This window comes from Chionomys nivalis, chromosome 2, assembly GCF_950005125.1.
Source record: "Chionomys nivalis chromosome 2, mChiNiv1.1, whole genome shotgun sequence".
Taxonomy (NCBI): Eukaryota; Metazoa; Chordata; class Mammalia; order Rodentia; family Cricetidae; genus Chionomys; species Chionomys nivalis.
Genome location: NC_080087.1, coordinates 74,795,826 through 74,809,885, shown reverse-complemented (window position 1 = coordinate 74,809,885; position 14,060 = coordinate 74,795,826). Strand labels below are relative to the sequence as shown.

General features: G+C 47.3%; 1 protein-coding gene across 1 annotated transcript in view; it reads right to left on the bottom strand.

Annotated features, from left to right (window-relative positions):
* Zc3h4 (zinc finger CCCH-type containing 4) overlaps window positions 1–14,060 on the bottom strand; it is a 42,735-nt gene that overhangs the window by 3,682 nt on the left and 24,993 nt on the right. Inside the window, exons 9-14 of the mRNA XM_057762210.1 lie at window positions 11,751–11,861; window positions 9,987–10,098; window positions 9,549–9,658; window positions 4,598–4,956; window positions 4,035–4,414; window positions 808–1,056 (exon numbers count right to left, since the gene is read on the bottom strand). Coding sequence (XP_057618193.1) covers window positions 808–1,056; window positions 4,035–4,414; window positions 4,598–4,956; window positions 9,549–9,658; window positions 9,987–10,098; window positions 11,751–11,861 — 1,321 coding nt within the window. The remainder of the gene's footprint in view (window positions 1–807; window positions 1,057–4,034; window positions 4,415–4,597; window positions 4,957–9,548; window positions 9,659–9,986; window positions 10,099–11,750; window positions 11,862–14,060) is intronic.

Here is a 14,060-nt window from a genome sequence, read left to right as displayed (position 1 = left end):
TCTCCTATGGCCCCAGCTGGGAGCCAGGGGTGCACAACCTGGCTCTGGGTGTTGACATCATCGTGGCTTCTCTCTCAGGCCAGTACCATCCCTGGTAGGTGGTCTGACCTGAATAACTCACACATAACCCCAGGAGGTCCTATCATCAACATGCTCACTGGACAGATGAGGAAATGGAGGTATTGTGCCATGAGGGTAAGGCTGGGCCTCAGCCCAGGACCCTACTATCTCTTCCCACTCTCCAGGCAGGTTTGGTCCAGACCAGCTCTAGTCACCTCTCTAGAGGTCTGGACAGCAGCCATGCTGACAGCTCACATACACGTCCCCAGAACCCTCAAAACAGTCCAGGGGTCAGGGAAGAGCAAGTGCAACCACAAACAGAGGCAGGAGGGAAACCTGAGCCACCAGGGAGGCCGCCAACTTTGTCTTTCCTCCTGTTGTCCTCACTGGTCTGCTCCAAATTCTGGAGACCCTTGGTCCATTCAGCCCTAAGGTGGATGCCACCAGGGTGACCACTTGAGCCTGTGACTACACCACTGGTGATCCGTATCTCTATGGCTGGCTGGGATCGGGCCACAAGAGTGTCATTCAAGCTTCAGGAAGGACACTGTCTCTGCTAGGAACCAGCCCACCACCCTCTCCTTCTGAGTCAGGAGTCTCCTGAACCCTGGCCTCCATTTCCTCAGCGTGAGGCAGCAGCTCAGGACAGGACTTCCTGCTAAGCTTCTTTCAGACACAGCACCCAGCCTAGGTGCCCCCCCTCGTCCCTGCACAGAGCCGGCTGGGCCCCTGCCGGGGGACACATGCCTTCCTCATTCTCCCGGTCCTGCTTGCTGCTCTCAGCCAGCCTCCTCGCTCTCTCCTCCTCCTGCTGCTTCTGCTGGATCCTCAGGTACAGGGCCCTCTGGGCCGAGGGCAGGAAGTCGGGGACACCGGCGCCCGCCTTCAGCTGGCCTGGGGGCCCTCCCTCGGGGAAGCTGTCGGGCTCCAGAGGGTGCTCGGGGAAGAGGGGCTCCCCAGGCTGCCCCGGCAGCTCTTCGTAGTGCCCGTAGTCCTCTGTGGCAGGGAAGAGGGTTTGTGTCGGGAAGGCCTCCGTTGGAAAAGCCAAGCTAGGTGGCGAGTGCGAGGATGAGGATGGCCACCCGTCCCTTCCTCCTCCCCAGGCCTGGGTGCCTTGAGAGTCCAGCAGGAGCCCACAGTGGGCCAGCTGGCAGGGAAAGGATGAAGCTCAGAGAGGGCATGGTGGATGCTTATGGATGTCAGAACTGCGTGCATATGCCTCAGATGGAAACTCCCTGTAGACAGGCCATATCCCTTTCAGGCTAGGTAGCTACTGCTGTCCTCATAGGAAGCAGGCTTGGTTCTTCATCTGCCATGTGCTATCTCATGGTTTCCTGAAGGCATGTCCAACTGTTTGACATCATGATGTGATATTGTCATCTACGAAGTTCATCCTTGAGAAAGCATGTAATCAAACTAAAAATAATCTCGCACGAAAAGGTGCTGAAACTCTCTAATAGACCAGGCTGGCTTTGAACTCACAGAGATCCACCTGCCTCTGCCTCTCAAGTGCTGGGACAGAAGGTGTGAGCCATCATGGTCAGCCTAGTCATAAAGGTTATTAGACTTAAGATTTTTTTTTTTTTCCGAAACACAGTTTCTCTGTGTAGCTTTGGAGCCTGTCCTGGAACTAGCTCTTGTAGACCAGGCTAGCCTCAAACTCACAGAGAACCGCCTGCCTCTGCCTCCTGAGTGCTGGGATTAAAGGCATGTGCCACCACCGCCCCATCTAGGTTTAAGATTTTTGTATTATGTTGCATTCACATCTACTCTCAGCTGCATGCAGTGCCTAAGCTGCAGGCTGGACATGCCTGTAAGAAAGAAAATCACTGTATCTCCCAGAATCAGAACCAGAAGAGAACAAAGCTCACTAAAAACCTCAGTCCAGCTCAAGGCACCCCCTCTCTCCTCTCTGTCGTCTAGGGTTCCTGGACATTAGAATTACTGAGTACATAGGCAGATGGAAGGCAGGGCACAGCAGATTCCCTTGCATGGCCACAGCAAGTCTTCCCTCCCTCACCAACCAGCTCTACTATGTGCATTAGACACAGTACCATTATCTTACTGCAACTCCCCGAATGTAGAATGGTGAGCCAGAGTTTGCTAAGAGCCCCACTCTGTTCCTTCCAGATGTGGTAAGGACTCTTATAGTTCATGCTACCAGGAAAGCCAGTCTGGTATTTAAATAGTTTACCGTGAGACACTGGGGGCTGGAAAGATGGTTCAGTGTGCTACTGTTGCACAACTGGACAGAAAGCAAGGCAAGACATGGCAACAGCCTGTAATACCAGTGCTTGGGAAGCAGACAGGGTATTCCTAGATCTAGCCAGCCAGACTAGCTGAAATGGCGATTTCAAGATCAAATGAGTTAGTATGATGATCTCTAAGTTCAAATGATTCTCTGCCTCAATATATACAGCCAACTGACGTCAACCTGGTCTACACACAGGTGCCCTCTGCTCATGTGCACCCCACATACACAAACACACACACACACACACACCACAAACTGCAAAACTGGTAAATATTCACACATAATGATAGGAGGCCTACTACCACAGCCTGAATTTGGTCAGTACATGAGCCTAATGAGATCGAATTTATGTTCAGTCACAGGCTGAGGCTCCACCTCCACAGAACACAAATTACAAGAAGGCCACATAGGTGTGCAGAAACCACAGCAGCTCTGTGCTCTAAAGGGTGCCTCCTGGAACTCATATGACGAACTCACTTTCTATACCAACACCTACCATCAACAAGACAACTAATGCAGACCAGGCACTAGTACCTCAATCTCGGCGGCCTGCCTTTTCCAGCATCTCTTAAAGCCCTACTCTTTGCCATACATATATGCCATGCATACACTATGGTTGCTCAAGCCCACACACAGGCTCCTTGTGCTTTGAGGCAGTAGTGATGCTCACATCCAACAGACCAGCCTGAGCTTCGGTAAAGGTCTGCCTATGCTTGGACCCATCCTCCAAGATGCTCCTTCCAGCCCTACACAGCACATACAGGTCACACTGGCTCCAAAGTGCCAGTACAAAACACATGACCTATCTCTATCTCCAAGCCTCTACCTGGGCACATCTGCTGTAGGCAACTCCATGGAAGTCTGGGAATTTCCTCCACTGTTCTGATTGTTTGGTAGTCTCAGTGTATCCAGGGCTGGCCCAGAACTTGAAGTGATCCACCAGTCTCAGCTTCTTGAGTGCTGGGAACCACAGGAACATATGTCCCATGGTCCTCTATTGTTCTGTAGAGTAGGCAAGACCACTACTGCCAGGTGACACACTCCTTCCTTTGTAGCGTAAGCATTTCTGCTCTCCTCAGACGGCTGGCCAGCTGTGATACCTGGTCACCTTCTCAGAGAAGCTCCAGTTGACTGTCCCTGCTAGGGCCTTGGCTATGTCCCACCACCCTTTACATTGTCCCATGCTATTTTCTAACAATGGCCATGTGCAAATGAATCAACTGACTTCTGTTTCCCTCTTACTAAAATGTAAGCACAGCAAGGACAGAGGACACTTGCTGTGAGCTCTGGGCTTGGGCTGGTCCCTCCTCCTTTTTGAGACTGCAATATATATTCTATTGCCACCAAACATCTAGTCCTGACACCGAGGTTGTTAACATAGGAAAGAGAGGAAGGAACCTGTCTAGTCATGGCGTCATGCAGGCAAAGTCACCAAGCCCAGCATTACCTGAAGAGAGACCTTTTCTAGGGCACTTGCATGAGCACAGTTTCCCAAACCTTGCTTCTGACTGATACCAGGTGAGCACAGCTTCCTACACTGACCACAAACACAAGAGTTCTGCTCTCACAAGGCAAAAGGTCCCACAATACTGAAAACACCCATGAGACAAGAATGGGATTGGAATGCTGCTGTAAGACTTGACCAAGGAAGAAAAGTCACTTCTGCCCACCATCCCGACTTGATGAGCCCAACTCTGCAGCCTAGCTGGTACCTACATACCTGCATCCCCAACGAGCCCCGGCTCCATTTCCATGCCTTCTTGCTGTGGGTAGAAGTTCTCATAGAAGTTCTGGGCTGGTGGGATGGGAGGCATCATTCCCGAGTGTGGGGAGTCTCCAGGACCATAGGGCATCATCGGGGGGCCACCAGGACCCATGGGAGGACCAGGGTTCATGCCAGGACCTATTGGCATGTCAGGGTGCATGTCAGGGTGCATGTCAGGATGCATATCTGGGTGCATGTCTGGGTGCATATCTGGGTGCATGTCTGGGTGCATGTCAGGGTGCATGTCAGGATGCATGGGACCCCCCATTGGCCCTGGGGGTCCCATGTTGGGGCCAGGACCCATTGGCCCTGAGGGTCCACCAGGTCCAGGGAACCTAGAGGAGAAAATGGTACTTGTGAGGAAGCTGCTGAGAAAAAGGTAGTGGCACCCAGCCCAGGACACCTGCAATGTTCACTTGAAGCCTGAGGCCAAGAGAACAAATAGGATCTGACAGCTTCGGAGAAGGGCAGGGCCCTACCAGGCCATTCTCCTGTGCTTCTGTGGGCAGTATACTCACCTCACGCCCAGCTTCTCAGCTAGCTGCCCTGTGGGCCGCACCACAATCTCAAACAAAGAGGGGATCTTCTTGTTGTACATGTCCTGCTGTAGCTGCTGCGGGGACAGTGGCTCATGTGCAGGCAGGGGCATTTGAGGAGGCCCTGGAGGTGGGGGTGGGGGTGGAGGTGGTGGAGGAGGGCCACCCTGCATGGGCCTGCCATTAGGAGAGGTGGGAGCAGGGGGCCCTGGGGGCCGTGGAGGAGTGGGCAGGAGCCCCACGCCAGGAGGTGGCTTGGGCAAGGGGTTAATGCCCTGCTTCTTCAGCTCTTCCACCTCCTTCTCGTCCTCAGCACCTGCTTCTGCATCATCAGCCAACATCTGTGGGTATCAAAAGAAATCGCACCAAGTCAAACTGTGTGGAAAGCTGAATTTTCTGAAGAAGAAAAAAAAAAACAAAAAAACTTAAAACACAAGCCTGCAGAAGGCCTTCAGAGTGTAGGATCCAGAACCTAAATTCATCTTCAACTGGGCATAGTGGTACACATCTATAATCTTAGCACTGGGGATGCTGAGGCAGGAAAATATCAACCTCTCCTTATTGCCATGCTTCCCATCACAATGTCCACAGGTCTGCAATGCCCTGAGACAGATTTGCCCAGCAAGGCTTCAAAACACATTGTACTTCTCACTACCAGTGAGAAAGTGTGAAGACCTGGCCAATATCCTTTACAGGCAGCTACCAGCTAGGATAGGCCTGGGGGCTCAACCTATCAAGTCCTGCCAGATAACGAAGTGGATCAAAGCAGTCTTCCTGGCACCCAGCTCAGCACCCTTAGAGATGCTTTCTAACATGGACACACAACCTTTCTCAGGCAGTCCTACAGTTGGGCTCTGCCTTCCATATTTGCCAAGAAGATAACACCCACCTGCCTTCCGCAATGCAGACCTGACAGCCTAAGAAGGATGCCTGAGTCCTTACCAGGCCTTTCAATCCAGCACAGTGACACAGACATGCAAAAAACAATGAGAAAACGACCAGAGGATAGAACATAAACGACTACCAGCCATTTCGGCACAGGTGGAGCACAGTCCCTACACTCCTTTACAGCCTTTGCATGCATGGCCTCCCTACCGGCAATGACCACTGCTAAAAGGCTCTTGTCTATCACAATTTCTAGTGTCTAGCTATGTCCCCAAATCTTTCAGCAGAGCTGATGCTAGAATGCAAAAATGACAGTCACCACCAGGTGTGGTGACACACACACACTGCAGACAGAGGCAGGCTAATCACTATGGATATGAAATAAGCCTGGTCTATGGTACGAGTTCCAGTCAGGGATACACAGAGAAACCTTGTCAGAAAAAAACTAACCAGCCAAAAAGAAAAAGAAAAAAAAAAAAAAAAAAAGGCATGCTTACCACCTGCATACACAAATAAGCAAGGTAGGTAGTTGTCACAAATTCTAAGGTTTTGCCCAAACTGGAAATATACAAAGGTATTCCAACCAATACCTCAATCAACAAACTTAGCCATCAGCTAAGTTCAACTCTGCAGTCAACACCACTAAACTGTAGAGACCCACAGAGCCATGAGCATATGGAAAAGTGCATTATGGCATACACTAGGCAGACACACACCCGTAACCTGTACAGTTCTACTTAGAAAACACTCATTTTTCTCCTATGATGACAAGGATCAAACCCAGGGCCTTGTGCACAAGAAGCATAGGCTCTACCACTTAGTTACCCCCTGCTCCCCATCCTTATGATTCCCTAAAAGAGTAACCAGAGGGACGCCGGGCGGTGGTGGCACACGCCTTTAATCCCAGCACTCAGGAGGCAGAGGCAGGAGTATCTCCGTGAGTTCGAGGACAGCCTGGTCTACAAAAGCTAGTGCCAGGATAGGCTCCAAAGCTACACAGAGAAACCCTGTCTCAAAAAAAAACATAAAAAACAAACAAACAAACAAAAAAAGTAACCATAGGGAAAGAAACCATAGAGGCAGTTGCCAAGGAACAGTTGGGATAGGACATTGACAGGAAAAGATAGAGGGATTTTAGCTGTTGAGAATTCACATGTGTGGGTCTAAATTGTGCAGAAGAGATTTTGTACTCTTGCATAACTCGACACCTAAGAAAGTAAGTCCTCTCCTGTGCTACGAGACTCTGCTTTCTCGAACTGCCATCCAGAAAACCATCATGGATCAGGTGATGCAGTCTGTGTAGCCAAGTCAGCAGTTTGTAACTGGACTAGTTAAAAGATGCACCAAATAAGCCGGGCGGTGGTGACGCATGCCTTTAATCCCAGCACTTGGGAGGCAGAGGTAGGCGGATCTCTGTGAGTTCGAGACCAGCCTGGTCTACAAGCGCTAGTTCCGGGACAGGCTCCAAAACCACAGAGAAACCCTGTCTCGAAAAACCAAAAAAAAAAAAAAAAAAAGCACCAAATACAGCAGAAAAGAATTCCAGAATACTGCTGTGGCAATAGCAATAGGATTTGCGATCTTGAGATTAATTGGCTTCTTTGTGAAACTGATCTATAATCTATATCCCTATTAATATTAATTTGGGTGGCTGAGTATTTTCTCCTCATGGAAACTAGTAAACAAATGAGGTTGTGAGAAGTGCATGAAGTAAAAACTTGCCTGCACCGAGACAGTGGTGGCACACACCTTTAATTCCAGTGCTTGGGGGGGTAGAGGCAGGCAGAAGTCTGTGAGTTCAAGGCCAGCCTGGTCTACAAGAACTAGTTCCAGAACAGCTAGGGCTGCAACACAGAGAAACCCAATCTCGAGAAACCAAAACAAATAAACAAAACTTGGAATTCCCAGCAACCACATGGTGGCTCACAACCATCTGTAATGAGATCCGGTGCCCTCTTCTGGAATGCAGGCAGAACAGTGCACACTAAACAAACAAATAAATAAATAAATCTATCTTAAAAAAAAAAAAAAACCTGCCTGCACACTTTGTTTTTCCCCCCCTCCTTTAAAGGATTTCTATTTCTTTTTTCTTTCTTTTTTTTTTTTTTTTTTTTTGGTTTTTCGAGACAGGGTTTCTCTGTGGCTTTGGAGCCTGTCCTGGAACTAGCTCTTATAGACCAGGCTGGTCTCGAACTCACAGAGATCCGCCTGCCTCTGCCTCCCGAGTGCTGGGATTAAAGGCGTGCGCCACCATCGCCCAGCAGGATTTCTATTTCTAAATTAATTTCAAAACATTCTTTTTTCCATTTAAAAAAAAAAAAGGAAGTCAAAAAGAATGGGAAAGAGACAAAGGAAAGGAAGGAAACAAGCAAGGAAGGAAGGAAGGGAGAGAGAGAGAGAGAGAGAGAGAGAGAGAGAGAGAGAGAGAGAGAGAGAGAAAGAAACCTTTGCCTGGCAGTGGTAGCTCACATCTTAATCCAAGTGCATCCAACAGAGGGAAGCAAATCGCTGTGAGTTCAAGGCCAGCCTGGTCTACAAGAGCTAGTTCCAGGACAGGCTCCAAAGCTACAGAGAAACCCTGTCTTCTCAAAAAGGAAGAAAGAAAATGAGGCAAATCCTACCCACACAGGGGACAGGGCAAGAGGTCTGCTTCATGTTTTTTAATGCCTATTTCCACTGCTCCCATAAGCCTCATCACTTGCCTCATGGAGGCAAGCTTCCCAAAGTAGACCGGAGAGCTGGAAAACAGCTCATAAAAATTTAGCAAGTGAAACTGGGAGTCTATACCTGCATATTTAGCACTGAAAAGAGTAGGAGGGAGGAATAAAGAGGTCAGCCTGGGCCACACAGCAAAATTACCAAAGCAAAATAATAATAATAATAAAAAGCCGGGCGATGGTGGTGCACACCTTTAATCCCAGCACTCAGGAGGCAGAAGCAGGCGGATCTCTGTGAGTCCGAGACCAGCCTGGTCTACAAGAGCTAGTTCCAGGACAGGCTCCAAAACCACAGAGAAACCCTGTCTCGAAAAACCAAAAAAAAAAAAAAAAAAAACACAAAAAACAAAGAAAAGGGGGGGTCTGGAGAGATGGCTCAGGCTGGAGAGATGGCTCAGCAGTTAGGAGCATTGCCTGCTCTTCCAAAGGTCCTGAGTTCAATTCCCAGCAACCACATGGTGGCTCATAACCATGTGGGATGAGGTCTGATGCCCTCTTCTGGCCTTCAGGCATACACACAGACAGAGTATTATATACATAATAAATAAATATTAAAAAAAAAAAAACAAAGGTAGACCAAAAAATGTAATAAAACTTAAATAATATAGCTAATACAGTGCTGCACACCTTTAATCCGAGCACAGTATGTGTGTGTGTGTGGGGGGGTCTCTGAGTTTGAGGACATTCTGGTCTATACAGTGAGCTCTAGGACACCCAGGACTACAAAAGAGACCATGTCTCAAAAAACAAAAGCAAAGAAATAAATAAATAGACAAACAAGCAAAAAACACCCTCCCCAAAACCAAACTTTTAAAACTAAAAGTTGTAAGAAAAACTAAACCAACCCAAAAGGGATGACTGGGCTCCTGCTTGAGTGTGAACATTGTACCTCCAGCAGGGGGCGCCCCTCAATCAGACACTACTGGACCTTTCCAAGACCTAAGTGGATGCTGATCATCTTGCCCTAGGCCAAAAAGAATGGCCAAAGCGAGCATCCCCACAAACTGTGCTAGTTTAGAGAACAACAGACACCAAGGTGAATGTCAAATGGCACCTGGTTTGTGAGATCCTGGACCTCCCTCCCTTCTCTGTAGGAGTCCCTGTGACTCAAGAGAGACACTGGCATTTCCCCTCAGTGCATCTTTCTCTCTCAACAAACTACCACAAGGTGACATTCCTTTCATTCTGTTATCTCCTAGGTCTGGGGTAGGATACAATATGACCCCCACCTCTCCTGTAGAAATGAATTTAGCTGTTCCCCCCCCAACGAAGTCTTAGTCCAGATATCCAGGACTCTGATCCTGAAGAGCCCGTGCCACCCCAGACATTACCTTATCTAAAAGCTCTCGTGTCTCCTCAGTCAGCGGGTCATGAGAAAACATGCAGTCGTCACCATTGATGCAGTTCCCAGTGGTGTGGTATAACTTACAGGGAAAGTCACGTTCATGACTAATTAAGGCAAATGCTTCCTCTCAGAACCCACCCCAAAGCACAAGCGACCCCTTTGTTTTGGAAGTGAGGTGACACAGTCAGGGCCGTGCAGTGGCCATTCTCAACACTGCTTTATTTCAGAGCAAGTGCTGGCCTTGGAACTTTGACTTTGACAGAAAAGGGAATGGTAAAGGATGTCTGCGGATTTTCTTGGGTGAACATGTGGACAGCTCGAACAGTGGCTCAAAGGGGCAGAAAAAAAGAGGCAAGGCAGCCCAGTGAGGCCCCCAGGAGGAGCAGCACAGGGCAACCAGGATAGATGAGACAGCAAAGGATATCATGCATGTAGGGGCAGTTCTCAGCCCGAGCACAGAACCCTGTGATGTAAAACTTGCACAGCTCTCGCTTCTTTGGCAGTTCGATGTCATGGCTAAAATTGCAGTGGTCTCCCTGGAATAGAAGAGTGAGGGTAGGGAAAATGAGTTCTGATTCACTTGTGTCTACAGAGGGACCACAGATAAAAAAATATTCCCCAGGGAAAAGTAGGCTCCCAAATGGTGCTTCCCAACCCAATGCCTGCTCCCCATCCTGCCCTGGGCACTTCTGACCATTTGTTTCCTCCTAATTCACCTCTTTCCTTCCTCTCCCATCTGCTTTGCTGCATACCATTTGCTGTCTGACAACGAAAACTCTTTACTTCAATCAGTTCCATGTACTGTCCTTCCTAAGTGAACCCTGGTTTTGTTGGAGGAAGACTGCCTGACTAAACATACCCCATTTTGCAGCTCCCCTTGTTTATTTAGCCGATGAAATACAAGTAGAAGCTTCCAGGCAGGATTCTTCTTGACTTAAAATAGATTTTTTTTTCTTTTTTTTTTTCGAGACAGGGTTTCTCTGTGGTTTTGGAGCCTGTCCTGGAACTAGCTCTGTAGACCAGGCTGGTCTCGAACTCACAGAGATCCGCCTGCCTCTGCCTCCCAAGTGCTGGGATTAAAGGCGTGCGCCACCACCGCCCGGCCCTTAAAATAGATTTTTATGTTTTGAGACAAGACCTCACTACATCTATTGCTTGACACGTAGACCAGGCTGGCCTCAAACTCAGTGATCTGGCTGCCTCTGTATCCTAAGTGCTGGGATTAAAAGCATGCACTTGGCAAAAAGGAGATACTTTCTCCATTTTTTCTTTTTTTCGAGACAGAGTTTCTCTGTATAGCCCTCGCTATCCTGCAACTTGCTCTGTAGACCAGGTTGGCCTCAAACTCTGTAGAGATCTGCCCACCTCTGTCTCTTGGGTACTGGGATTAAAGGTAAATGCCACATGTTTAAATATGAAGGAATCTAGGTCCCTAGAGAGCCACTGACCACTGCAGTAGCCTTGAACTCCCTGATTGAGACTTCTTGTTGAGTGACAAACATGTATGTGCTGAAATCAGCAGAGTTAAAACAGAGAGTAATAAAGATTATTTTATACACAACTATCTGCTAAGAATAGCTATTTCTTCCTGACTCTTGTGGAAGCAGCACCACTCAGGCCTATGTGCCACCTGCCTGTTGCCTTTCTATCACAGTCACAAGCCAATTGTCTTAAGTGGCCATACTTCTCTTTTGCACAACTCTGAAGCCCGAGGTTGAATCTCCCTGGAGTCTTTAATAAAGCCTCTCCAAGCCAGGTGTGGTGGTGCACACCTTTAATCCCAGCATTTGGAAAGCAGAGATGGGCAGATCTCTGTGATTTCCAGGTCAGGCTGGTCTACAGAGTAAGTTCCAGGATAGCTGGGGCTACACAGGGAAACCCTGTCTCAAAAACAAACAAACAAACAAATAAATAAAATGTAGGAAAAAAACCCCAACTCTCCAATCCTAAAGTTCAATGGCATAACCAGAAGAAATTAACCTTTATAGATTCATTTGAGACTCTATAGACTAAACGAAAAGTTCTACCATAAAGCATCCCTAAGCCTCAAACTCTCAACTGTTGCTTCCTCTGAGTCCTCTTAATTCTAAGAAATGAGCTGAGACTTCCAGGCTGCCCTTCCCCTCCCCAACAGTGTGCACTATGGAAGCCTGTCCTTGTATGCCACACGTCCTCGGGTGCTGCTTACCCAAGTGCATCGCCCCTCCACGAAGTACTTGCAGATAACTTTGCCTTTCTTGTCAGACTGCTGGTGGGGCTTGTCATGATCACTTCGCCGGTAGTTTATACCACCACCATCCTGTGAGTAATAGAGAAGGAATTTAAGTGTATGAGAGAACTGGACAGGTACAGGCAGCTTAAGTCACCACATGCAACACAAAACTCAGACTGGAAAAACTCTGGTGCTCCATATGCTATGTAGGTACACACCCCTCTTAGAGGGGGCAGCCGAGTTCTTCTGGAAATTCTCCTAGAGCATTGGGGTCTATCATTTAGAAAACTTTCCACCTTAGAAACTTAACAAGATGGCTGCAAGTACTGCTAAAGTGTGGTTTTAAACAGAAAGCTATACCAACAGGGCCTCCCTCTGGGCAACTAAAAATACTGATTAGCCCCTGGCTAAGGGACTGATGGGAACAGGACGGGATCAGCCTTCAGAGAACAGTTCATTAGAAAATGGCAAAAATCAGCCAGGTTGTGGTGGTGCACGCCTTTAATCCCAGCAGTCAGGAGGCAGAGGCAGGAGGTTCTCTGTGAGTTTGAGGCCAGCCTGGTCTACAAGAGCTAGTTCCAGGACAGGCTCCAAAGCTACAGAGAAACCCTGTTTTGAAAAACCAAAAGGAAAAAAAGAAAGAAAGAAGAAAGAAAGAAAGAAAGAAAGAAAGAAAGAAAGAAAGAAAGAAAAAGAAAATGACAAAAATCTCTGAAATAGCCTTGGTCAAAACATCAGATCATGGAGGCTAGAGAGAGAGAGCTCACTGGTTAAGAAGTAGCTGCTCAGCAGATGTGAGTTCAAGGCCAGCCTAGTTTACAAAATGAGTTCCAGGACAGCTAGGACTACACAGAAAAACCTAACTCGAAAAAGACAAACATGCCCAGCAAAATTCTTCAAAGACCTCAAAAGAATGGTGCTCAGCTTCATCTGGAAAAGCAAAAAACTCAGGATAGCCAAAACAACCTTGGGCAATAAAAGAACTTCCGAAGGCATCACAATCCCTGACTTCAAACTCTACTACAGAGCTATAGTATTGAAAGCAACCTGGTATTGGCATAAAAACAGACAGGAGGACCAATGGAACCGAATAGGAGACCCAGATATCAATACACACACACACACACATCTTTGAACACCTGATCTTTGATAAAGAAGCAAAAAATATCAAATGGAAAAAAGAAAGCATATTTAACAAGTAGTGCTGGCATAACTGGATATCAACATGTAGAAGAATAAAAATAGGTCCCTATCTATCACCATGCACAAAACTCAAGTCCAATGGATCAAAGATCTCAACATAAAGCCAGCCACACTGAACCTTATAGAGGAGAAAGTGGGAAGTACACTCGAAGGCATTGGCACAGGGAACCGCTTCCTATATATAACCCCAGCAGCACAGACACTGAGAGAAACAATAATTGGGACCTCCTCCTGAAACTGTAAAGCTTCTGTAAAGCAAAGAGACACAGTCAACAAGACAAAACGACAGCCTACAGAATGGGAAAAGATCTTCACTAACTCCACATCAGACAGAGGTCTGATCTCCAAAATATACAAAGAACTCAAGAAATTGGACACCAAAAGATCAATCACATAATCCAATTTTTAAAAAATGGAGTACAGACCTAAACAGAGAACTCTCAACAGAGGAATCTAAAACTGGCTGAAAGACACTTAAGGAAATATTCAACATCCTTAGTCATCAGAGAAATGCAAATCAAAACAACTCTGAGATTCCATCTTACACCTATAAGAATGGCCAAGATCAAAAACACTGATGACAACTTATGCTGGAGAGGTTGTGGGGAAAAGGGAACACTTCTGCATTGCTAGTGGGAATGCAAGCTGGTACAACCCCTTTGGATGTCAGTGGTGGCGATTCTCAGAAAATTAGGAAACAACCTTCCTCAAGACCCAGTAATACCACTTTTGGGTATACATTCAAAGGATGCTCAATTGTGCCACAAGGACATGTGCTCAACTATGTTCATAGCAGCTTTGTTTGTCATAGACAGAACCTGGAAACAACCTAAATGCCCCTCGACCAAAGAATGGATAAAAAATGTGGTACATTTACACAATGGAGTACTACACAGCAGAAAAAAATAATGAAAGCTGGAATTTTGCAGGAAATTGGATGGAGCTAGAAAACATTATTTTGAGTGAGGTAACCCAAACACAGAAAGACAATTGTCACATGTACTCACTCATAGGTGGTTTTTCTTTCTTTCTTTCTTTCTTTCTTTCTTTCTTTCTTTCTTTCTTTCTTTCTTTCTTTCTCTT